The 25,116-nt window shown below is 32.1% G+C and overlaps 11 protein-coding genes across 11 annotated transcripts; 3 read left to right on the top strand and 8 right to left on the bottom strand.

Annotated features, from left to right (window-relative positions):
- Positions 1-42: 42 nt before the first annotated feature.
- On the top strand, positions 43-2,466 carry PPL_00443 (uncharacterized protein; the record flags this gene model as incomplete). Its single annotated transcript, XM_020571473.1, has 1 exon — positions 43-2,466. The coding sequence occupies one exon, from the start codon at positions 43-45 to the stop codon at positions 2,464-2,466; it is 2,424 nt and encodes an 807-aa protein (XP_020438747.1).
- Positions 2,467-2,633: 167 nt separating this feature from the next.
- On the bottom strand, positions 2,634-5,063 carry PPL_00442 (uncharacterized protein; the record flags this gene model as incomplete). Its single annotated transcript, XM_020571472.1, has 2 exons — positions 2,634-4,754; positions 4,776-5,063. 2 exons carry the CDS (start codon positions 5,061-5,063, stop codon positions 2,634-2,636), a joined length of 2,409 nt encoding a protein of 802 aa, XP_020438746.1.
- A 167-nt stretch (positions 5,064-5,230) lies between these two features.
- On the bottom strand, positions 5,231-6,562 carry PPL_00441 (uncharacterized protein; the record flags this gene model as incomplete). Its single annotated transcript, XM_020571471.1, has 5 exons — positions 5,231-5,329; positions 5,469-5,605; positions 5,667-5,844; positions 5,929-6,421; positions 6,444-6,562. The coding sequence occupies 5 exons, from the start codon at positions 6,560-6,562 to the stop codon at positions 5,231-5,233; spliced, it is 1,026 nt and encodes a 341-aa protein (XP_020438745.1).
- A 295-nt stretch (positions 6,563-6,857) lies between these two features.
- Positions 6,858-7,879, bottom strand: PPL_00440 (uncharacterized protein; the record flags this gene model as incomplete). The annotated part of the gene is made up of 2 exons (XM_020571470.1): positions 6,858-7,536; positions 7,596-7,879. The coding sequence occupies 2 exons, from the start codon at positions 7,877-7,879 to the stop codon at positions 6,858-6,860; spliced, it is 963 nt and encodes a 320-aa protein (XP_020438744.1).
- A 1,420-nt stretch (positions 7,880-9,299) lies between these two features.
- Positions 9,300-11,171, bottom strand: PPL_00439 (uncharacterized protein; the record flags this gene model as incomplete). The annotated part of the gene is made up of 3 exons (XM_020571469.1): positions 9,300-9,350; positions 9,906-10,874; positions 10,986-11,171. 3 exons carry the CDS (start codon positions 11,169-11,171, stop codon positions 9,300-9,302), a joined length of 1,206 nt encoding a protein of 401 aa, XP_020438743.1.
- Positions 11,172-11,256: 85 nt separating this feature from the next.
- Positions 11,257-15,151, top strand: PPL_00438 (uncharacterized protein; the record flags this gene model as incomplete). Its single annotated transcript, XM_020571468.1, has 2 exons — positions 11,257-11,259; positions 12,275-15,151. The coding sequence occupies 2 exons, from the start codon at positions 11,257-11,259 to the stop codon at positions 15,149-15,151; spliced, it is 2,880 nt and encodes a 959-aa protein (XP_020438742.1).
- An 80-nt stretch (positions 15,152-15,231) lies between these two features.
- PPL_00437 (uncharacterized protein) lies at positions 15,232-16,212 on the bottom strand (the record flags this gene model as incomplete). Its single annotated transcript, XM_020571467.1, has 4 exons — positions 15,232-15,602; positions 15,795-15,940; positions 16,014-16,055; positions 16,136-16,212. 4 exons carry the CDS (start codon positions 16,210-16,212, stop codon positions 15,232-15,234), a joined length of 636 nt encoding a protein of 211 aa, XP_020438741.1.
- A 177-nt stretch (positions 16,213-16,389) lies between these two features.
- Positions 16,390-19,343, bottom strand: PPL_00436 (uncharacterized protein; the record flags this gene model as incomplete). The annotated part of the gene is made up of 7 exons (XM_020571466.1): positions 16,390-16,770; positions 16,853-17,147; positions 17,235-17,484; positions 18,481-18,580; positions 18,648-18,697; positions 18,791-18,957; positions 19,045-19,343. The coding sequence occupies 7 exons, from the start codon at positions 19,341-19,343 to the stop codon at positions 16,390-16,392; spliced, it is 1,542 nt and encodes a 513-aa protein (XP_020438740.1).
- Positions 19,344-19,953: 610 nt separating this feature from the next.
- PPL_00435 (ML domain-containing protein) lies at positions 19,954-20,388 on the bottom strand (the record flags this gene model as incomplete). Its single annotated transcript, XM_020571465.1, has 1 exon — positions 19,954-20,388. One exon carries the CDS (start codon positions 20,386-20,388, stop codon positions 19,954-19,956), a length of 435 nt encoding a protein of 144 aa, XP_020438739.1.
- A 644-nt stretch (positions 20,389-21,032) lies between these two features.
- On the top strand, positions 21,033-21,889 carry lzic (leucine zipper containing protein; the record flags this gene model as incomplete). The annotated part of the gene is made up of 4 exons (XM_020571464.1): positions 21,033-21,374; positions 21,465-21,554; positions 21,648-21,729; positions 21,819-21,889. The coding sequence occupies 4 exons, from the start codon at positions 21,033-21,035 to the stop codon at positions 21,887-21,889; spliced, it is 585 nt and encodes a 194-aa protein (XP_020438738.1).
- Positions 21,890-22,069: 180 nt separating this feature from the next.
- ddx42 (putative RNA helicase) lies at positions 22,070-24,770 on the bottom strand (the record flags this gene model as incomplete). The annotated part of the gene is made up of 6 exons (XM_020571463.1): positions 22,070-22,354; positions 22,442-22,668; positions 22,861-22,962; positions 23,039-23,213; positions 23,304-24,189; positions 24,259-24,770. 6 exons carry the CDS (start codon positions 24,768-24,770, stop codon positions 22,070-22,072), a joined length of 2,187 nt encoding a protein of 728 aa, XP_020438737.1.
- Between the last annotated feature and the right edge of the window lie 346 nt (positions 24,771-25,116).

Raw genomic sequence — 25,116 nt, 5'->3', positions numbered from 1 at the left:
TTCAGTTTATAACAATTGATTGAATGGTTTGCTTTTTAGAATATGTACAATATTTTACAAAGAGCAAATAAATCATTACCACTACTTAACAGCAGTTGTAATGTTGGTGGTGGTAGTAGTTATTCTTTATTTCAAAGTGATATTCTTGTAAATAGAAATATAATATCATTACGATACTACAGTTCATATTCAAAAACAAACAGATACAATAGTAATATCAATAATAAATATACATATAATACAACAAACAACAGTAGTAGTAGTAGTAGTAGTAGTAGTAGTAAGTCAAAGAAGAAGAGATTGGATGATGATCTAAATTGGGAAAATGTAAAGATTCACACTTCTCTAGATCCAGAGACTTTGATGGAGCTACACAAGGAGAATCAATCGACATCTATCAAATCAAAGATAAACAGTAGAGCAGAGAGAGTCGATAGAACAGTAGATGAAATGATGAACAGTAAAGGTGGTAATGTCAATAAGATGATAGAGCAATTGGAGGACGATAGCGATCAATCTTTGAAAGAACCAATCAAGAAAAAGACATTCATCAGAGAGAGTTACACCTATATTCCAACCACGAAGAACGACGAAAAGTTTATCAACGATGCGCTAAAGTCCGATGAATTCAATGAAGAGATCACAGAGGAATCGGGTTGGCAAGAATGGGACTATGGCAAGAAGGGTGTCAAGACTTACGACGAGGAGAAGACGCGCAAGCAAGACGCAGCCAAGCACGGACTCTCACTCAAAGACGACGGACTTTTATACTTTGAGAAATTCGCAATTCCACCGCAATTCGAATCGTATTTCACCAATCCCAATGCACCTACCAACAGAACCGAGAAGAAGTACTTTAGACGACTGGACGAGAAGCTTCTCGCCAGCAAAGAGAGCAATCCAGACGATCGCATCGAGAAACGAAAGAAACAGAGAAAGACTGTCATCGATGAAGACTCGGAGGAACACACCGTGCTACAGAAGAAGTTCTCGGAGCGTATACTCGATTTGTTGAACGATTCTTTCTTGTTTGACGATAATGACGGTGTTGTTGTCAATAAATCACCGATGACACCTACATTCTTCAAGAACAAAGAACAACAAGAAATGGAACAGTTGGATAGCGATGAAATAGTCGATCCCATCTTGGCGAAAGCAAACATCTCATTGACCAAAGCAAAGATGTCGAGTGATCTTCGTTGGGTCAAAGTATATTGGACACGAGAGAACACTGTCGACGAACAAAACAAAGATAACAACGATAACAATGATATGATAGAGCAGTATCATAAGTATCAAAAGAATCAAGATAAAATCATACAACTAATGAATGATTCAAATATAAATAATGATAATAATAATGATAGTAGTAATAATAATAATAATGAGAAAGAAGAGTTTAATCAATTAGAAGAATCAACAACAACAACAACAGAAGAATATGAAATTCAAGATATTATATCAGAGTTATCTACAACCGGTGCAAAGAAACTGATTTTAAGAAAACACAAGCAAGATATACCACAACCGAGTATCAAAACTAGCTCAACTTTGCATAAGAACAACATGGTTAATGTTGTCGGTGTGAAGGATACAGATGGAAAATCCGATGCATCTTCAATTAATCCAGAGTTCTCTTTTGGTGCTAGCAATGTCGTTGCTGCCAGCTTTGAAAAGGTTCAGCTCAACGTTTCGATCCCAACGCTACACGAGAGTTTGATGGAACCAACAAAGATGGAGTCGTTGGCCGCCAACGACAACAACGAACAAGACGATGAGAAATCAATGGAGATAGATCTACACGATGAACTGCTAGAGTTGGAGAATCAAAGTATGTTGCAACAACAGCAGGCAAAGAAAAATCGATATGAGAAGGTGACAGACGAGCAAATCAATGCGAGATTGGTGGCGCATACACCTCGACTCAGACTGCTGATATCCAAGAATATCAAGACTAGATACGTGCCGAACATCTACTTCCTCAAGGATAAGCAACAAAGAAAGATGGATGTTGCAATCGATCTATACGATGCTGTAGTGGTACCGGAACTTCTAAGAGCAGCCAACGCAACCAAATCACTGCAATCAAGAAGATCTGAACAACTAAAGAATAGATTCATGGGTATTTTCAATGATAAATCACAATCTACCAACAATAATAGCAATAACAATGATGAAGTAGATCAAGCAGATGATATGTATATGGATGAGAGCTTTGCAAATGAAATACTTAAAGAGGAATCGGAATTGGAGAATATTTATACACCTGTCAACATATTTACAAAGAAATCAACTAAATCAAATAATGTTTATAAAACAGATCTTCCAATCGATAATAATAATATTGACGAACAACAAGCAACAATTAACCATAACAACAATGATAATACATCAGATGTTAAACAACATACCAATATTGATAAGATTAAATCTAGATTTAAAGATTTTAATAAATCGCAATTTTAAATTAACTTTGTAAATAAAGATATATATTAATATATTAAGTTATATATACATTGATTTATTATTACTTCTTTCTTTTTAAATAAACTAAATAAAAAGTTTGTTTTGATAAATAGATAAATAAATAAATAAATAGGCTAGATGACATCATATAGAGTGACCACTCTGGTTTATAGATCTTTTTGTTGCAATAATTGTTGTCTACGTAGATTAAGTTGCTCTTGTTTCTGTGGAGTCAAAGAAGAGAATGGGTTGGAAGATTTAATTTGGATATTCTTCTTGATGTTATCTACGATATTGATGCTCTCTAGTTGTTGTTTTGCCAGGAATAACTTTGATCCACTACCATTACTGTTGGTTTCACCATTGGTTGTTGTGGTGGTCTGTGCTTGTGGTATAAAAGAGGATGTTGATTTGTTGGTAGTGGGTACTGCGACTGGATTAGTTGTGGTTGGTGCTGCAATATAACTATGACTTATTCCAATTGGTTTGGCAAATTGCTTTGATATTTCCAATACCGATCCTCCTTTCCTTCCATCTGTGGCTGTACAACTACCATTTATCGATGTGGTTGTAGATGTTAATGATGTTGTCGGTGTTAGTGTTGTTGTTGTTAATGGTGTAGAGGTGGGTTTAAGAATTGAATTGGAGGTGTTGCTGGTTGCTTTAGTTTCCAAGGGTGTAGCTGATTTTGGTTGTGTAGAGGAAGTAGAGGTTGTTGTTGTTGTAGTCTTATTTAGAAATGATGAATATGTTTTTGGTTGGATTGCAGTGGATGATGTTATTTTTGGGGTATCTACATTGTTGTTGTTGTTTGTTGATTTATTCTCAAACTGTTGTTTGTTCAAAAGAAATGATGATGTTGTTGGTGCTGATGACGAAGTGGTAGATATAGTTGTTGATGTGACAGGTGGTGAAGTTACTGGTGTTGCTGGTGATGAGGTGCTTTGTTCATGCTGTTTGGTCAATGGTGGTGAAACATAGGTTGTTGTTGTCTTTGGTGTGACCATGAAACTATTGGATTTATATGGAGGTGAAGTAGATGAATTTGAAACAGATGTGGTTGTAGATGTTTTGTTTGTCGTTGATGATAGTTGTGTTGATGGTTCCACCGGTTCAAGTAACTTTGGTGTATATATAGATTTAATATTGCTTGAGGTTGTGGCTGTAGATGAAATTGTTGGATTCGAGTTGCTCGATGTAGAGTTTGTACCTACTTCCAATGTACTTTTAGAATATACTTTGGATGTAGTAGCTGTTGCTGATGATGTTGTTGATGAAGCATTTGTATTTGTATTTGAAGTGGTAGTTGGTAAGTTGATAACACTAGATGATACGTTGGCATTGTTCATAGACTTTTGTTGTGATATGGAAATCCAAGATGGTTTGGAATCATCTTTCTTTACAACTGATGCTTTTGAAATGAATGAATTGGTAGTGGAAGTGGTAGTAGTTGTTGTTGTTGTTGCGGTTGGTTTAGTTGTGGTGATAACAGAAGCAGTACTAGTACTGCTAACATTTATATTGGGTGGTGATGAAATATTAGCTGTTGTATTGTTAGTTCTTGGTGATGTTGCAATGTTGGTTCTTGGTGATGTTGCGATGTTGGCTCTTGGTGATATGGTATTGTTAGGGATGGAAGGAACAGTAAATTGATTGACTGACACGGGCTTAAGTGTTGGTGATGTTGTATTACTTCTTGGTGATGTGGTAATAGGTGTAGAGTTTAACGATGAAATAGGTGTGACTGTGACACTACTGACTGATACAGCACTTCTTGGTGACTTGTTCAAAGGAGATCCAACATTGCTAGGCTGTGATGCTGTCTGCTTCAAACTGTAGAGAACACTTATTAACTTGATAAATTGCTGTTGGTTTTGTAGGCTTGAATTGAACTCGTATTGCTGTGTTTTAGTTTCCAATTTAGGACTCTCTGGATGACTCTTGTAAAATTGCTCCAACAATCTGAGTGTTGAATTTTCTTTCTGAGTATTGTCGAATTTAATATGACCAACAGCATCACCTCTAATTGAATTTTTAAACTGATTAAAAGAGTTTGCTTCTAAATATAATTTAACCAACTCTTTTCCACTACTACTATTATTGTTATTGTTATTTTTGATGTTGTTGTTGTTGTTGGTTGTTGATTTCTGTTGATTTAAAGAATTGACAATGTAGAGTAATTCTCTTAATTGATTGGTGTTCTTTTCGAATTCACATTCGACTTGACCAATGTTGCCAACTAATGATTGGGTTATTGATTTCTCCTCGGCTTGGAGATAGTCATGCATCTGTTGAAAACATTTCCTTACTTGTTCTCTTGTCGACTCCAACTCTTTGTATTTGCTGGCTTCGTATTGCAACAGAGAATCGAGTGATTCCATTCTTGATTTGATTTCATTGTGCTCCGCACCATCGAGAGCCACACCTTCAACACTGGCGATGTCATCAATGATGAACTTGATATGCTTATGATTATGTTTATTATGTAGTTGATAGGGTGCAACGTCCTTATGACACACAGTCTGTTTACAATCAAAACACAAATACTCAATAGTCTCACCATGCATCGTACAAAATTGGTTATTATTGCTGATCATTTTATTTTATTATTGTTACCACTAATAATGCTATTGTTGTTTATCAATCCAATCTAATAGAAAATAAAATATAAATATAGTTATTTGCAAAGAAATAAAAACATGTACAAATAACAACATCAAAAAAAAAAAAAATTTAAATAGAATAGAATAAGGTTACTGCAAATTTAACATTCATCATTTGATTGAAATTTTTTGAACCCACTAAATGGGGGTGGGTTCAATTTATCAGAACGAATAAGGTTATGATAATGAGAAGTACCAGACTGAAATCAAAAAAATAAAATTGAATGTTGTGCAAAGTGAAAATATTTATTTTATTTATTTTTTTGATTAATTCAACAACAATGAAATTGTTACAAACAATATGTTTGTCAATGAAATTATTTTGATAGTTGAAGATACAGATGATGAAGAACTACCACCACTTGATTTACACTTCATATTTTTAGAGTTTTCAAGTGGGTCTGCACCACATCTCTTGTAGATACAAGACTCCTTTGTAATATCATCGACATAAGGACATTTAGAATTTCTCATACCTAAATTATTAAAGTTAATTTATTTGGTATTTTTCTTTTACCTATTCATAAATGTACTTACAATCTACATAAATTATATACTTTTCTTTTGTTATTCCATCAAAGGTTCTTGAACTCTTGCACATTCCTGTAGTAGAATCTGGATTGCATACACAGTAAGTATCATGAGGACAATCATTTCCTGAACTACAATTCTTTGCCTCTATACTTGAAATGGATACACATTTATTATCTATACACTTTTTTGTTTGAGAAATAAATGGAAAAAGAAATTATTAATTTTTAAATCGAAAAATAGAAAAATGAAATATTTTTAATATTACCAATAAATTCTTTGTAAAGTCACAATCTGTTAAATCGTCACATACTCCTCCTTCTACAGCTGTTAGTGGCATTGTACATATCTTTGGAGTGCCTAAACATGAACTAAGAATCTGGCATTGGTCATTGGAGTTACATTCTTTTCCATCGTCAAGCGGTGCTATGCATGCATCTTGATAGCAGGCCTCGCCTACCTTGCATTCTTCTCTTGAATCACACTTTGGATACTGTCCATTGGCACAAACTCCGCCAGTACACGTCAGGTGTCCGGAACAATCATCATCTTTTGTACAATTCTCACCATATCCCAGATAGTTCTCCGATACACATTTATTATTGTTGCAACTAAGCTCCCCTAGACATCTTTTCGTTACAGAACAGTCTCCACCAAGGTCTGGAAGTGTCATACACTTACTATTCAAACACAATGTTCCATTAGCACAAGCACTGAAATCAGTGAAATGAAAATCTATTAAATATTTTTTTATTTTTGGTCTATTTGAAAAACAAAACTTGCCTGTTTGATGGATCACAGCTAGAGTTTATCTCAGCACATTTCATACAATGCTGGCCAAAAATAGCATTAAATATTCCAAACAAGAAGAATAAACAAAATATTTGGATTTTAGAACTCATATTTAATATAAATATTAATTAAATATTAATCGAGTTTCAAATTTTGAAAATAAGGACAAAATTTTTTAATTAATTTTTTAATTAAAAAAAAAATCCAGAGAAAATCGCCAATTTAGGAAATTAAGATTTTAAATTGTTCACAAATATATCTAAAAAGTCTTTGGATGTGTTATTTTCGCTTAAAGATTTGTTGAAAAAACATATTATAAAATTAATCAAAAAAAAAAAAAAAAAAAAAAAAAAACTATAAATATTTAATTTTAAAGATTATCTATTTTATTATTATTTAATTAATTTAGAACAATAAAACAGACAAGACGATGGCGAAAACAACGAAAGCATTGAATGCGATAGTGGTGGCAGAGGAACAGACGTTGTTGGAAGCACCGGCGTATGGATCAGTACACTTGGAGAGACATGATGGACTGAGGACATTGTCTACAGCTGGACATGAAACTTGACAGTTGACGTAGGTGGTGTAAGCAGCAGCAGTGACATCGGAGTACTCAATAACAGCCTTGCAGGAACCAGTCTTGGCGGTGGCGTCGTTGCTTGGACACATACAGGCAGAGTAACCACCCAAACAGGTGTCGGCACCGGTGAGGGTACAGTTGTCGAGGGCTTCTGGAACGGCAACACACTTACCTGATGAACAGTACAATCCGGCGGCGATGTTACAGTTGAGGCTAGAGGTACAGTTACCGTTGAGGCCTGAGGTCAATGGAGCAGTGCAGACATTATTGGTACATGAGCTCTCTGGGAGACAGAGGGAAGCATTGGTAGCACTGCAAGCACCACCGTTGGCAATGAATGGGGTACAGACTAAACCAGTACCATTGAAAGCACAACCTTCACCAGCCTTGCAACCAACACGGGAACCAGTACAGGTTGGATAATTGGCATTGGTACATTTACCAGATGTGCAAGTCAAAGTCTTTGAACATTGATTGTCAGTAGAGCAAGTCTCACCAACACTAAAATAACAAATAGTTAGATTAAAATTTAAATTATTTTTTGTTGTTTTTATAATTACCCCAAGTAATTAGCTTCAATGCACTTATTTGGTGTGGCGGTGGTATCGCAGGTGTATGAATCATCACAGACTTGAATTGCAGTACAATCTTCGTTCAAAGTTGGCAAAACAGTGCAAATAGTGTTAGCGGCGGTGGAGTTTGGCTTAATGCAAACGGTTCCTTCTTCACAGAAGTTAGCAGTTACGTCACAAACAGCTCCTTCCTTGACACAGGTGAAACAGGTGGCGCTCATAGCGACGGAGACGGTGGCCAATAAAACGAAAAGGGTGATGAATTTATTCATTGTTGTTTTATTTAGAGATATAAATTGAAATATATATATATATATATGATAATATCAAGAAAATAAAATGAAACAGGAGTGTAGCCGGCTATTTCTTTTTATAGAGTAAAAAGTTCAATATGAACAACCACCAAAAATAAAAATAAAAATAAAAATAAATAAAAAAATCAATTAAACTGACGACGACGGTATCTTTAAGATAACAATATCAATTTTTTTTCATTCTGTTAAATTACCCCTTAAAAAAATCTGATTTTGACACAACAAGCACCCACAACAAAAAAAGAAACCAAGCACCATTCAAAAACCTACACATTCAAGGTGAAAAGACCACTCAAGAAAGGAAAATGTGTAACAATTTTAGCAATGGGCTTCAAAAAAGAGTTACCCCCCCTTGATGCCCATCGAGAGTCATGTTGTTGTTGTTTTTTCATCACATCACCCCACCAAAAAAAAAATAAAATAAAAAAAAACAAAATTAGGTGTTTTTTTTTTTTTTTTGTAATCAGTTAAATTTCATACATGAGCCAATTTTATTTTTAATTTCCACTATTTGATCATCAAAAAACGTCAATGAAAAAAACAGGCGGTTTAATTTTAATAAAATATCAAGAATTATCAAGGAATTCGTTATTTTTAAATCAAAAAAATGACATTTTTTCTAAAAAACTGATATTTACTTGTTTGAAAATATCTAAATTTACTCACCTATGAATAACCTAATCATCTAAAATGAAAGACTCAAAACAGAAATAATCTGAAAAAATTTAATCAATCTACAAACTTATTGTAGGTGACCATTCATCACCAAAGTTGGATAATAATACCTGAGCCATACCCACTCGTGTTTTTATTCCAAAGATTTGATCAAATCATTAAATCAATGGCATCAAAATTTCTTGATTTTATTCTTAATTATATCTCTCTTTCAATTGGTATTATATCTTCTCCCCTGCCCGATAAATTTCAATTCAATTTGGTGGGGAGTTTGAACAAACATACACAAATCAATAATCTATTTGATCATGGTTACTCAAAATATAATAAGCAATAAGCACTTGATAAAGTAATGAAAAAACGAAACAGAATATTTATATTTATCTTTTAAATTATTTGGTTTCAAATTATATATAATCCAAATATTACTTTAAATAAATGATACACTGATTGAAACAAGGGAAGGAAATTATTTTTTTTTATTTACATTTTTTGCAAATTAATTTTATAACAGTGTTAACTATTCCTATACTTACAATTTTTCTTTGGCTATTGACTAGACTAAACAGTTTTGTTTTTAACAAAGGACCAAATAGAAGATGTTTGATTAAACTTACAATATGGCGCCACTTATAATTTTTGTTTCTTCTTGTTTACAATATTAATATTATTTAGCGAGTATCTATTTTTTTTAGTTCTTATATTAGTTATGTTCGACTCTCTCTACTTTTTTATTTGAAAAACCAACGGAGGTCTTTAAAAACAAAGAGTAAACTATTTTTTTTTTTCAAAAAAAAAAAAAAAACCAAAATAACCAAAAAAAATTTAAAAAATTAATAACACAAAACTTTTACACCTCTTTGTGTTTTTTTTTTTTTTGGATCATTAATCTACAAAATAAAATAAAAATAAAACAAAATAAAATAATCAGAATAAATAAATTTATATGAATATATATAAATATATGTGAGTCTTATAGTCAGATGAGGCAAACAGCTCAAGTTGAATCAAAGATTTACTTTTAGTTTATAAAAATAAAAGATAACCGATCATTTGAAAATATTTGTGATTACTTTTGGAAAAGAACAAAAAAAAAAAAAAGAATAGACAAATTTTTTAAATCTTAGTGGGTCGACATTATTAGAGAACTCCAAAATCGTTAATATTTTATTATCAAAACATTTATATTAGTAGCACAGTAACTTTGAAACTTATATTTATTATACAATTTAATTTTATATGATAGAATGTTAAATTAATTAATTAATTCATAATTTTTATTTTTTTTAACATATTTGATTATTAATACTATTGATAAAACGACCAGAAGTACACCACCAACTACAATGATTGATATTGCCCATGCAGGTAAGTTCCTTTTCTTTCTGGGTGGAAATCCTTTAATTGTGCAACCAGAGTTTGAAATAGTCGGTAGGTTGGTATCATCTAAATTTGAAAATTCTATCAAAATATCTTCATCGTACCATCCGTCTATACAAACAATATCAGTACCATTGTTATTTCTGAATATTGGATTGGAAAAGTTACAATTTGCATCTTCTGAGTAAAATTGACTGTTGTCAAATGTTGATCCTTCAAAAAGACAATTTGTGATTCTATGTAAAGGATTTCCAAAGCTAATATTACTATTCGTAAAGTTACAGTTAGTCACATTTGTTGATCCAGCCAATATGTGTAATAGTTTGAGACTATCACCAACACTGACAAAACTACTATCTATCAATTCTATTGAGCCGAATAAGGTATCATTGAACTGAACTAATGGTATATTGGTGATTACATAAACATTTTTCATTAAAAGTGTTCCAATGAGAAGCTGTAGCAAATTGGAGTATGTAGAATTTGGATTGTCTATCTCTGTTACCAATTTGGAATCTGATATCTGGATATAGGTATTAACCAAAATACCATACTTTTCTTCATCAATAAAAGTAATATTATTGAAGGTGGTATTGGTGATGTCGAGAGTACAATCCAAATTATAGAGTATTGGAGAACTAACTATTGAAAGTAAACCTCCACCAAATGCTGTATAATCGAATGATGAATAGGCAACAGAAATATTTAATGTTTGAATATAGTTTGATATATAAAACACTCTAAATACATTGATAAAGTTGATTTTGTTGATGTAAAATGATGATTGTGGTCCTGGATATTCAGATTCAGTAGAAATGGTAAACATAAAGATGCTTGTATCTAAACCTGGTGATTGGCTCGTAAAGTTGAATGTAACTTGTCCTATGGTGTTTGGTGTCTGATATAAACTAATATTCATTGAATGAAAGTTAATGTTATTATTTTCAGTTGAGCTATAGGTTCCAGGAGCAACATATATCATCAATGGATTTGAGCGGCTTGAACTAACATTCAAAAAGCTTTGAATGGCACTTCCAAGTGATGGACATGCTTCTGAAACGTTTGGTGATGAACCACAAGGAGCTATTGTTGATGAATTTGTTGATCTATTATCAACATAAACTATTCTATGGGTACTTGTTGTTGTTGTCACAAAAATGACAAGAAATAATGTTAAAATAGTTGTACTATGCATTCTATCTTTATTTATTATATCTAGAACTGTAAAAATTTGAAAAAAAAAGTGTTCATAATTCTATTATTTTAATAATAATATTAAAATGGTATATCTATTTTAACTCAAAAATTTGAACGAATGTTTTGTTTGTCCGATGATCCTTCATTGCGCTTTATGATGATATAAAAATTTTGTTTTTGAATGCACCACTGTTTTATCTAGCACAGACATGTAACCCTAATTGAATTAAATGAAAAAAACATTCCAATCATATCATTTTTTATTTTTCATTTTTTTATATTTAAATGTTCAGGTGAATGTTGTTGGAGCTAGTTTCTTTTTTTAAAAAACAAAAAATTCTTTACAGATCAAAATAGCAAAATAAAAACAAAAAATTTTCTTTTTACCTCTGGACCAACAGTTGTGAATTTTAGATCCCAATCAAAAAGACTGTCAGCCAATCATGTTGCTTGAATTCTCCCAAAATTACATAAAGTAAATACATCATATGATCAAATAGTATCAAAATCGTGTGGTTAAATAAAAGAATAAATTGGCTTTAATTTTATCTTGTGCAGTTCACCGGTAAGAAGTTTTCAAACTGTTTGGCATATTTGTAAACAAAGTTGTTTGTGAATTACCGAGGTAAATATCACATCATTGGTCTTGTTTTTTTTTTGATAGTTTTTCAGGAGTGGGATAAAAAAAATAGTGATCATTGCACTTTGTTGTTTGGACAAAAAAAAATTATTATTTTAATATGTTTAAAAAACACATACTTTGAGGTGGAGTTGGTATTATTCAGGTCCACATCCAAAGGATATTAGAGTTCAATTGATCTATAACCTATTTGCCTTGTTTTAGTGAAAAAAAAAAAAAAAAAACAAAAATATTCTTTTAAATTATTTTTAATTTTATTTAATTTTAATTCTTTTGTTAAGAAATCAAAAGGTATTTAATAATAGTCAAAGGATTATGACATTCAACAAACATAAATTCATATATAATTGTTATATATAAGTAAGTGAAATGAATCAGAGATTTTTTTCTTTTGACCATTACTAACTATCTACCACAGGATAATGATTAGAATAAAATTTATTATATTCTTTCTATTACAGTATCTAATTCTCTCGAGTGGACAATGCCCGGTGCCTCCCAACTGTGTTGATGGTTCCTCTGGTGGTCCAGTACCCTGTGGAGATGACCCAAGCTCGAATGTTTTAGTAAGCCAACTTGAAATGCAACAACAGTTGTCTGATATCGGAAATGCCATTGAGAATGCTATCTACTACTTGGATATTATTGACCCAGAGATGATACCTGTAGGGCCACTCGTATCCTCCCTAGTGTATCATTTTTGGCCGACCGGACCTTCAATTGTAGTATCTTTAACAAACTATGTTGATAGTATAGTCTCACGTTCTATTATGTGCCAATCTTATTCTCAATCTCTGAATTTATTTGAAAATATGAATTGTGGTGCCCAAACCTATAGTTATTGTTTCAATTCCTATCTCAAAGGCTGTCAACCTTTAGAATCAATTTGCCCAAGTAGGTTAGAAGTTTACAGTAGAATGGATACTATGTTATCAATTAACGCAAATTCTTTTGGTGGACCTGGATTTGCTTATATTGATTTCCAAAATCAACTTGCGCTACTTCCGATATATATACAGTACATTAATCTTCGTCTTTCTTTTTTCCGAGATATGATCTTACATCCCGATATATTTAACTTCACAATCAATGACACAATCCAATTTCAGAATGAAATATCGGTATTGCAAGCTCATGCGACTCAATATGCTAATCAAATTGCAATGACTCAATTAAATGGATTCCCAAAAATAAGTTGCCTCAGTACCACTGGAAGTAAATGTGTAACTGTCGATGTCTACAATCAGTTGGCAAATTATACTCTATCTGTTGTCACTGGTGTTCTTAAATATTCCGATATGTGGCCCTATTTTGACCCAATCAAGTATCCTTTGGGACCACCTCCAACCAAACCACGTAGTATATTAACTCCTATAGTTGGTAATTACTATACCACTGCCAATAACGATGTTTGTATTCAAAACTATGCAGATATCTTTTATCCAGATCTCTCATTTGTTAACAGTTCGTCTTTGTCCCCTTCGAACACTATCAACGTATATAAAAACAGTGAGTTTATTCAATGCATCAACCGAGTTCACTGTGCACCTACCCCGGTATTTTTTAGTGCAAAGACGTTTTATGGTATAGCTGGATTAAAGTTTGAAAACAACTTAATTTCTTCTTCAATGGTATATGGTGCAGATACAAGTCATCATGATGTGCACTCAGCTGGAACTTTAGTTGTTAATAATTTTCTTTCTGAAAACACATATAAAATTTTGATTTCATCAATCAAAACTTTTTATCCAAAAAAAGGAACTGGTTTAGATACTGAGTTCACATATATTCAAGCTATTCAAATGGGTCTATCAGCAGGACTTGAACCAATACAAACCACTGGTGTACTTTCTTCTGACCACGCCGATTCCAATCTTCAATCAACCAACTCTTCATTTATTGGATTTTATCTTTCTGGTGTTTCGTATACACAGCAATCTACTTATAGTATATGTACAAACCAACGCCCAAATACACTCAATGCAATTTCATACATATTTACCGACTACACTGGATTGATACCATCGAAGCCCGCAATCGATAATACAAAGATATATCAATATAGTCGAATTCAATCCGATGGAAATGTTCGTTATTTATACACTGCTCACAACTATGATCAAACCAATCTTCTATCAGGATGGACTTTCGATGGACCAGCATTTGGTGGATTGACTTTTGGATTCACAAATACCACTTACCCAACAAAAACCGTTTACCAATATAGTTTCTCGAGTGCAATAAGTGTTGGTACCAGGTACCTCTATGCGACTAATGGAGGTAATGCTCAAGCATGGACTTTCGATTATCCGGTCTTCAATGTATATTCCGATGGATCACTACCCGGAACTATACCGGTCTATAGACTTGGTCAGGCCGGTCAAGGTTCATCTGGAGTTAGTTTTGCTCTATCCACTGAATCCTACTTACCAGATTGGATAACCGTAGGTGTTGTTTGGTATACACCCCAGAATCAAACTTTGCCAAATGCCACAATTGCCACTTGGAAACCAATTGCAAATGTTGGAAATAGTGGTCAATGCCTCTCTTCTTCAACAGGTACCAATAGTTTGGTGGTTGTTGAATGCTCCCAAAATAAATTTCCATTTCCCGATAGCAAACAAGTTTGGAAGAGATTAAGTCCATATCAAAACAATAGCCAACTCTTGAACTACAATTTACAAACAGTTTCTGGTACCAATCAAAATAGTAACCCAATTTTAGTCCCACTCTCCAATAACAACGACCAGTCAACATTGGTAAAGTTCATTTACACACCTAGCAAATATCCATCTTACCAGATTCAATCGAAGATTACTGGTCAGTGTATTCAAATGGTGGCAAAACCTGGTGGTGGTTATACTTTACAGTATTCAAATTGTAATTCCGATAATCTCTTCCAGTGGTGGAATAGTATAGATTTGCGTTTGAAAACTATTCAGACAAATGGATATTGTTTAACCTACTCTACAGATAGCTCTTTATCTACTCCAAACCCAGCAGGGCCATCTATATTACCTTGTTTTGGTGGATATATCTATCAAGCTTGGTTCGTCAATGCCGACACAATATCTTCCAAAGCAGGCTCACTTACACAAAGTTTCGTTGATAGTTGGAATTCAACTCCCAACAAATTCTATTTCACAAGTGGTTTAGGTGCAAGCGCTACAAAGCTAAAATATATCCAAGTACCGAATAGCAATACCTTCCAAATTCAAAATGTTCAAACTGGCTTGTGTCTCGAATTGGTGCCTAATAACTTGATAGGATCAAGGGCTTCATTCACTGGCTGTGATTCTTCCATATCTAATCAAAAATGGACCTTTTCAAACTATTAATTGAATAAAAATAGTTCATCTTTTAGAAAATGACCAAATTTTTTTTCTTTTCTTTTGTTTTAATAATTAATTGATAAGTTTTATTTTTTTTTAAATTTGATTATTAATACTATTGATAAAACGATCAAAAGTACACCACCAACTACAATGATTGATATTGACCAAGCTGGTAAATTCTGTGTCTCTCTTGTTGGTAGTCCCTTAATTACCCAACCAAAGTTTGATAGTCGGTATTGACTTTTGTTAAATTTTGATCCTTCAAATAGACAATAAGTGAATAATGGTTCAGGTTCTACAAATCTAATTACAATTGATCCACTCAATATAAGTAACAGATCTATGCTATCACCAACACTGACAAAACTACTATCTATCAATGCTATTGAGCTGTCAAAGGTTGTAGAGGCATCATCGAACTGAATTAATGGGATATTGGTGATTACATCAACATCTATAATTAAAAGCTGAAGTAATTGTGAGTTCGATGCATTTGGATCGTCTATCTCTGTCGACAATTTTTGAATCTGATATCGAGATATACTTATTAAATGAAAACTAAACAGTTCTTTGGCAATAAAACTAATATTATTGAAGTTTGAATTGGTGATGTTGAGGGTACAAACCATTTTATTGTACCTTCAACCTCCTCCACCAAATGTAACTTGTCCTGTAGTGTTTGGTGTCTGATATAAACTGGTTTTCATGGAGTGAAAGTTAATGTTACTAATTTCAGTTGAGTTATAGGTTCCAGGAGAAACGTATATTCTCAATGGATTAGAACGACTTGAGCTAACATTTAAAAAAGCATTCCTACATTTATTATTTTCTGCAGTTTTTGAAGTGTTGTGTTAATTAAATATACCTACGAATATTAAACAACAGCATTTCAGCCGAATCAGCAGATCTGTAATATTAGGATTAAAGGCCTTCTTTTTGGTGAGGATGTATGACAATCACTGCCTAAATCTGATTATATTCACCAACATGAGATGTCTATTAATATTCTTTTCTCTTCTTCTACTCGAGTAGTCTTTTGTATATCTTTTATGTTTTTCTTGCATTATCATATGCTAATTCAAATTTAATTCGCCTATCTTTGTATCCGCTTTCTGATATTTATCAATGTTTTAGATATCCGAGGAAGATTCATATAAAAAAATAAATATTTAAAGATTCATTTTGATGACCATTTTTTTATTTTTTAAAATTTTTTATATTATTATTATTATTTGTATTTATTATAAAATGAAATAGCAAGATATTAATAGAGTTAAGATCGACAGAATGGAAATTCTCTTTAGAGAGTTACCAGTACTTATATTACATAGATTATTGTATTTCTCGGTTGGATTTAATGGACTTAGAGATTGACACTCGTATAAACAAGATGTCTTGAGAATATTGCTTACGAAAGGACATTTTGTCTTTTCTAAGCAATCAAAGTATGGTGTAAAGTCATCGGGTGACATGTTTGTTGAAGCTCTACACTTTCCAGTAGTATTAGAAGAAGCACCACTACACATACAAGTTGACAAGTCAGGACAGAATGTATCATAGTTCTTAGGATCCATTGAACATTTTATATCGACTTCATCTGCAGTACATGTTCCTTGTAAACACTATTTAAATTGAATTAGAATAAATTTCTTTTCTATTTTAAAAAATATTTAGAAACTAAACTAGTATTAATAGAATACATACTAATAAATTACTTGAAAGATCACAACTTAAACTATTGAAACAATCACCACCTTCTTTCACGGTTAAAGGTAGTGTACAGACACCCAACAAGCAACTTCTTGACATTTTACATTCTGAATCGGCTTTACATGGATCACCGTCTGCAAATACCTTTGTACAAGTTCCTTGTGAACAGACTTGTCCTGGTTTGCAATCACCTCTGTCATCACACTTTGGATAGTCTTCATTTATACAAGTACCTTGGCATTGCAATCCAGATGTACATTCATAATCGTTTGAACATTTTTCTCCATATCTATTTAAAATTGAAAAAAATATTTTAGTTAATGATAAAATTAAAAACCATCAATTAATAAATTATTTAATATTAAATCTTTCTTACCCTAAATAGTTTGTAGCAATACAGGTTGATGTATTTGCACTACATGAGTATCCATCGGCACATACTTGTAGTACTGAGCAATCTGCTCCGGGTGCTGGGATTTGCAAACATTTGCTTGAATTTGATCCGGATTTTATACATTTTGAACCAACAGGACATACTGATGCATCAGGATTACAAACATCACCTACATTTAAACATCGCAAACATATTCCAGCACCCATAGATATACTCAAAGTACATAACAATACTAAAAGTAGTAATAAATATTTAATTATCATTTTAAGAAAATATATATATAAATAATAAATAACTTTTTTTATTTTAATTACAAACAACCAAAATATATAAAAATAGAAATAAAATAGTTCTATTATCAAAGTTAAATTAAATGAAACAATATTTGATAAAACAACTAAATAAATAAATTTAAAAAATAAAATAAATAGGTTATTTGATTGCAATCACTTTATTTATTTAAGCCTATGGATGATTTGATAAACTGCAGTGCTGATTATCACATGAAAATGTTAGTGGGTATACAGTTATATCACTAACATTAACACTACACAAATAATCAATTAAAAGTTTAAAATAAAACTGTCATTTGTTAAATTATTATAACATAATCTTGTGTGAGTGTGTTTGTGTGTGGGTGTGTGTTTTAATTAAGATTGTGAGGAAATAAAATTATAAATATAATTTTTTTTTTGATTGTTGTGTGGTTTTAATTAAACATCTTTAATTATTCTAATTTCTGATTGTCCTGGACAAAAAAATAAATTAATAACATTAACATTCCTTATAAGTAAGTAAGCATATTAGTTTTATTAAAATTATTATAATAAATGGTGGTGTGGTAATAAAAACTGAGACAAGATGGTTGTGGTCGAAAAAAATAAAAGTACTATCTGCAAATATAAAGAGAAGGAAGAAGACGATGATGACAAGAGAAGTGATGGAGATGATGATAGTGACGACGAGTCAGAAGTGGAGGAAGAGGATGTTGTACTGTTGTTGTTGTTGTTGTTTGGTATTCTATTACACGGACTGCTCTTTATACCCCCGCCTGGCTGCAGTGGATTCAAACACTTGTTGAGACACGATTGTGGTAGAACGAAATCGACTGTCGGACAATCGCTCTGAAGTATACACTGTATGTAATCCAAGTAGTCTGTCTTACTGAAATTCAAATTCAATTGATTCACACATACACCAAAGCTAGTATTGGCCGCGTTGCACATACACAATGAATAGGATGGACATTCATATTTTGACTCGGTTGGCTCCATTGAGCAAACTTGTTTTTCGACATCATCAGAACCAATACAAATACCATTGGAACACTAAAAATAAATATAGATATATTTGTTAGTGTCGATTTCTTAAGAAATAGTAAATTGATTTACTTACAATTAATTTTTGAGAAACATCGCAATCACTTTGAACTTGACAGGATCCACCTTTGGAAATACTCATGGGTGGTGTACATTTCAGTGGTTGACCTATACAACTGGATTGATACAAACACTGGGAGGTAGAGTTGCATGCTTTACCGTCGGCCAAAGCAACAACGCATTTATCGTCAACGCACACTTCGTCTGGTTTACACATTGTGTCAGCTGAACACGATGGATAGATTTCATTCGTACATCTATTGGTAGTATTTAAACACTTTAAACCTGTTGCACAATCAAGATCATTTACACAAGTTTCATTGAAACTATTGTTTTTTTGTAAAAAAAAAGTATAGCATCGTTAAATATCAATATCTAAATATAATAATAATAAAATAAATACATATACCTACCCTAAATAATAAGCTTTAATACAAATTCCTTTTGAACAATAATATCCACCATAACAATATTGAGTGTCTACGCATGATTCTCCAAGAGTTGGAATCTTCTTACAGGTAAATGTACCGTTTGATTGTCTACAGTCGGAACCGTCTTGACAAATGGATCGATCTGGGAACCGATCACATGTTTGACCATTAGATCGACATGTCATACATTGATCATCTACTCCTGCAAAAACAACACCACCATTTTTAGTTATTATACATAGTACCAGTAGAACTAATACCAATAAATAATTTCTATACATTCTTAGCTATCTATCTTTTTTTCTATGTTGTATGATTTTGTAAAATGTGTTTTTTTTTTCTTTTACAATTGTATAATGATTGTTTTGTTTGCTTGAATCAATTGATTACCATCTTGTTTGGTTGTAAACCTCGCATCCTGAATAATAATAAAATCATCGGATTCTTTCAATGAAATCTCTGATGACAATAGCTCACCCAAAATAATTTGTAATAATAAAGTACCTTTCAATACGACATTGTTGATGCGTAGGTGGACGTCTTTGTGTAATATTGGTAGTCAACAACGAAAAACCAAAAAAAAAAATCCATCAATCCGGATAAATAATAAAAAATTTGAAGATGATTTAATAAAAAAACAAAACAATCTTCAACTCCGATTTTTATAAAAAAAGGGGTACCGATTCATTGTAATGGGTGGACATCATCAATCAAAAAGATGGGGGTTAAAACATAGTGATTGTTTTTTTGGGATAGAATAACTTGTTGATTTGATTATCCGATTGTTTTGTTTTTTATATTTAGTATTTATTTTAATTTATAAAAATAATTATTTTTTACTTAATAATGAACTGAAATGTAATTAAAATTTATATGTTGTAAATAATATTTTTAGTTTAATTGTGTTGCGAATGTTAAACAAGTAATATTTCTATTGGATTGATCGGTTACTATGAATTGACCACGATATTGACCTCTTGGAGTGATGAATGGAATTGGAATGGTTGTAGAGAAACTGAATGGACCTTGAGCAACAGGACACTTGACTACACTACAAACATCATTTTTGAAGGTTGGAAGATTTCTCCATGCACCTGCTATATAGAATTGAATCGTAAAGACAGAGTTACCAGAGGTGACCTGTTCACTAAGTGTTCCGACGGCGTTGACGACGACACTCTTGCCAATAACTGGTGGATCTGGTTGAAGTGTTAACGATGTAATACTGAATGTAGGATTTACATTTCCTTCACATTGCTGCCAAATATCTCCATTAACAGCTACAAACAACAAACCCAATACTAAAATTATATTCAATCTATCCATCTATTTCTTCTCTACAAAAACTTTTGTTTTATAAATATATATATAAATGAAATAATAATTTAAATTTTGTGTATACGAATATATAAATATTGTAATTTTTATCAACTTCAATAAATTTATTTAACTAGCTAAATAACTAATGAATTGGTTCAATTTAATTGGGAATAGGAAGTTTTATTTATATTGATTTGAAAATGAAAAAAAAATAAATAAATAATCAAAAATAAATATATACTTGTCACTCATCAAAAATGGTGTGTGTGTCAAACTATCATCACTCTCTTTTTAGATAACCTCATTATGTTTGTATTTATTAACACAACATTTTTAACACTAAATTTGTTGACATAAATACTCATTTACACACATTTATCCACCGTTTTTAGACAAAATGAAAGATCTCATGAAATTGAATTGTCATTTGAATTTATTTAAAGATCAAACAAATTATTTTATTTTTAAACAAACAGATTTATACATACTTTTAACTGTTATTTTAATATTAGTTAATGAATCAAACAATTTTTAAAAAAATGAACTTTTCTTTTGATTTTTTTCAAAAAAAAAATAATCATTTCAATTAATTGTGCAAATATTTATTTGTTTTTGTTAATTTTTTAAAAAAGAAGAGAGAAAGAAGAAGAATGGCATCAAGAGGACAATCAGAAACATCAAGATTAAAGGCAAACATTGAAGAACAACTAAATAGATTGCTCTCACAATTGCAAGACTTGGAGGAGTTGCGTGCTGACATCTCCGACGAAGAATATGTCACCATGAAGAAAGATACTTTGGATCAAATGAAGGAGTTTGAACAATCGTTGCAAAAGATGCTTAAGGGTGATATGACTTTGGTATCAGAGTTTGGTTCGGTTCAACTTGCTATTCAAGCGGCCGTATCAGAGGCATTCCACACTCCAGAGGTCATCAAATTGTTTGCCAAGAAGGATCAAGGTCAATTAAGAAACAAATTAGCAAACATTCAAGTATGTAACATAGCATCTAACACAATTATAAACATCTTTTCATTTCAAATCAACCATTAACCAATCTATTCATTCATAAATTCATAACAGAGAGATGTCAAGTTGGGTAAATTATCAAAGGATTCATACATTGATCAAAGTCTTGAGATTCTTGTTGCTTTGAAAAAGTTGGGATTCACTGTAAGTATATATATATTGTATATAGTTATGAAACAATCAATAATGTTGATCAAGATTTAGTTAATTTAACAAACTATCTATCTACAATAACAGTTATCACCAGAGGAAGAGAACTTCTTAGAACAACATAAATCACGTTCAATGAGTGATTTTGAGAAAGCATCTTCAAATATCGGTATGTATTCATTGATTAAACTAATGAAAGTAAGAGTGTTTATGCATTTATTAACAAAATAATAATAATAATAATATATATACATATAGCTCAAGGTACACAAGCCAATATTTTGTCATCAGCAGCAACACAAATTCAAAAGGCATCGAATACCAAGTAGACATAGTTTATCATTTCATCATCTTCAAATCAATTTATTTAAATTATAAAAGGATTATTGTATAAAACAAAACAAATCAAAAAACAACAAATAAAAATAGAATGAATAAATAAATAATGAATGAAAAAAGTATTGGATTAGGAATTATAATTAATTTGGTTTGGGTAATATTATTATTATTTAATAGTCATAAAGATCGTCTTCTTCTTGTTTATCGAAATTTGATATATTTGAATTATCACTTGCCCGTACAAACGTTGGTTTCTTTGAGTTTGATCCGCCACTACCACCACCACCACCACTACTACTATCCATATAGGGGTTGCTACTATTTCTATATCCAATACCGGAACCTCTGCCACGTCCACCTCTACCACCTCTTCCACCTCTACCGCCACCACCACCTCTCCTATTACCTCTTCTATTATTATCACCTCCTGATCTTTCTCTTCTAAATTGATTATTCTGTATTATAATATAATTAAACAATTAGTTTGTTAATATTTGTTGTTGTTATTGTTATTGTTATTGTTATCAAATTAATTAACATACGTTCATTGCAATTGAGATTAATTCAGGTGGTACTATTTGGTTGGCTTCTTCAAGGTGTTTTACCAACTCGGCAGAGAAGTGGATGTCTTTTGGTGTGATGAGTGTGTATGCAATACCTTGAGTACCTGCACGACCTGTTCTACCGATTCTGTGAGTGTGTGAATCGATATCACGAGAAGGATCGAAATTAACGACATTCCTAATTAAATTGATATCGAGTCCACGTGCTACATTTATTCATTAATAATGGTAGTCGTATTTAATTGGTGGTAACAAAAAGAAAGAAAAAGAAAAATAAAACAACAATTAAGAAATAGATAGATAAACACAAAGTAGTATAATAATCATAAAGATGAGATGAGTAACACGTTAGATCTAAATGAGTTAATAATCAATCAAATATTAAATATAATCATTACCAGCTACATCGGTTGCTACTAATATCGGGACACTTCCATCCTTAAACTTATTTATAATCATAGTTCTCTCTTGCTGATCTTTATCTCCATGTAGTCCTTCACCTAATAGTATCAGTAGTGGTAGTAATAAAACAATTGTTAATACAAACAACATCATTATATTAAATTTAATACTTACTTGGGAATCCAAACTTTACTAAATTCATAGATAGCTCATCGACAGCTACCTTTGTACTTACAAATATAATTACATTGCCTTGACTGACTAATGATGGTAGTCTTTGAATTAACCAATTCCACTTTTCACCATTCGAACTCAAAACAATAACATTTTGTGTGATATCTTGATTTGCCTAGAAATTATTATTAGTTGATTAGTTGATTCGGTTGTTGTTATTATATTATTGTTGTTTATCAACAACAACAACATGTATTTCTCTTACACTTCCAGTATTTCCAATTGATATTCTAATTGGATCTATTAATATATTTCTCGCTAGTTCTTCGATGTTTGGTGGGAATGTCGCACTGAATAATAGAGTTTGTCGGTCAGGCCGAATTTGACCGACGATCGATTGTACTTGCGGACCAAATCCCATGTCAAACATACGATCGGCTTCATCTAGTACCAAGTAGGTGACTCGGTTCATCTTGGTCGCTTTCAGCTTGATCATGTCGATGAGACGTCCGGGCGTAGTCACCAGAATCTCACAGCCAGCCTTGAGCTCTCGGCACTGCAGCAACTTGGTAACACCACCATAGATGACGGACGTTCTTATCTTGTAGGGTTTCGCAAACTTTTGTGTCTCCAAATAGATCTGGTGAGCGAGCTCACGTGTTGGCGCAACGAACAGTGCAATCGGACCGTCACCCTTCTCAAGATATGGCTGGTCCATTATATGCGGAATGGCAGGCCATATAAATGAAGCGGTCTTTCCCGAGCCGGTCTTGGCAATGGCGATCAAGTCACGCCCACTCAGAGCAATGGGAACCGCTTGCTTCTGGATGGAGGTCGGTGATTCATAGCCTTGCTTCTGTATCGATTGAATCAAGAGATTGTCAAAGCCGTAGTGACCAAACGATGTCACTGGATTCACCAAGTCTTTTCCATTGATTCTAATGTCCAAGTCTTTTCGAAGCTCAAACACACGCTCAGTCGACAAGTTTGCAATGTCCGAACACTCGTCATAAAAACACTTTTCAAACTCGAAATACTGAATCTTTGAATGGTCTAATGGTGGTAGTGGTTCTATAATAGTCTTTTTCTTATAACCACCAACCCCACCACCATTACCACCACCACTCTTTGGATTATCTTCATCGTCAGAGCTATATTATTTTGATGTTAAATGTGAGTGTTGTTGAATAACTAAAAGTTTAAAATTAATTAAATATTACTCTTGTAATAATAATGGATCGTAATCTTCATCATCTTCTAAATTGCTGTTGTTGCTGCTGCTGTTGTTTGTAGGTTGATTTTCAATCTGTTGTTTTCTTAGCTTAAAGAACTTTTCCTCTTCATCTTCTTCTTCGATATCGTCTCTTGTTGCTCTGGTACTCTGGTTTTGAGTGGTTACTGCTGCTGCTGCTGCATTTGTTTGAACTTGTTTATGTACATTTTCCATAAATGCATCGAGAGGATCTACTTCATCTTCATCTTCATCTACTTTTGACTTTGTTGGTGATATATTACTATTGAAATCATCTAACGCTTTATGTTTCTTTAAAGGTTGTTGTTGTTGTTGTTGTTGATTCAATTGAAATACAGGTGATTGTTGTTTTGGCATTGAAAAAGCTGTAGTCGGTGGTTTAAACGTTGGTGGTGGTTTAAACGATAGCAATGGTTTCGATTTGTCTTTTTCTACATCATCATCTTCCGAAGTATCAAATACATTATTAAATCTCTTCATTATTTAATATGTTAATTAATTATTGATTGATTGATTGATCTTGAATCAAAAAAAAAAAAAAAAAAAATCATACAAATAAGAATATGATTATGAAAAATTATGTGAACACGAATTCACAATTATTTTCCAAAGACAACAAAAAAAAACAAAAGATATTTATAATTTATTATTTGTTTATTTTTATTAATTCGATATTGTATTATAGTTTTGACTCTGGTTGAACCTATAATATTGTTATTGTGAAAGAAACAAAGTAGTTAGTTTTAGTTGTTTTTATTTTGTTTGTTTTTGAGATTTTATTTAAATTTATATAAAGATATGATGATGAATATTTTTTATAAGTATA

Source organism: Heterostelium album (genome assembly GCF_000004825.1).
Source record: "Heterostelium album PN500 unplaced genomic scaffold PPL_scaffold1, whole genome shotgun sequence".
NCBI classification, from domain to species: domain Eukaryota; phylum Evosea; class Eumycetozoa; order Acytosteliales; family Acytosteliaceae; genus Heterostelium; species Heterostelium album.
This window is presented reverse-complemented; position numbering and strand designations above follow the sequence as displayed.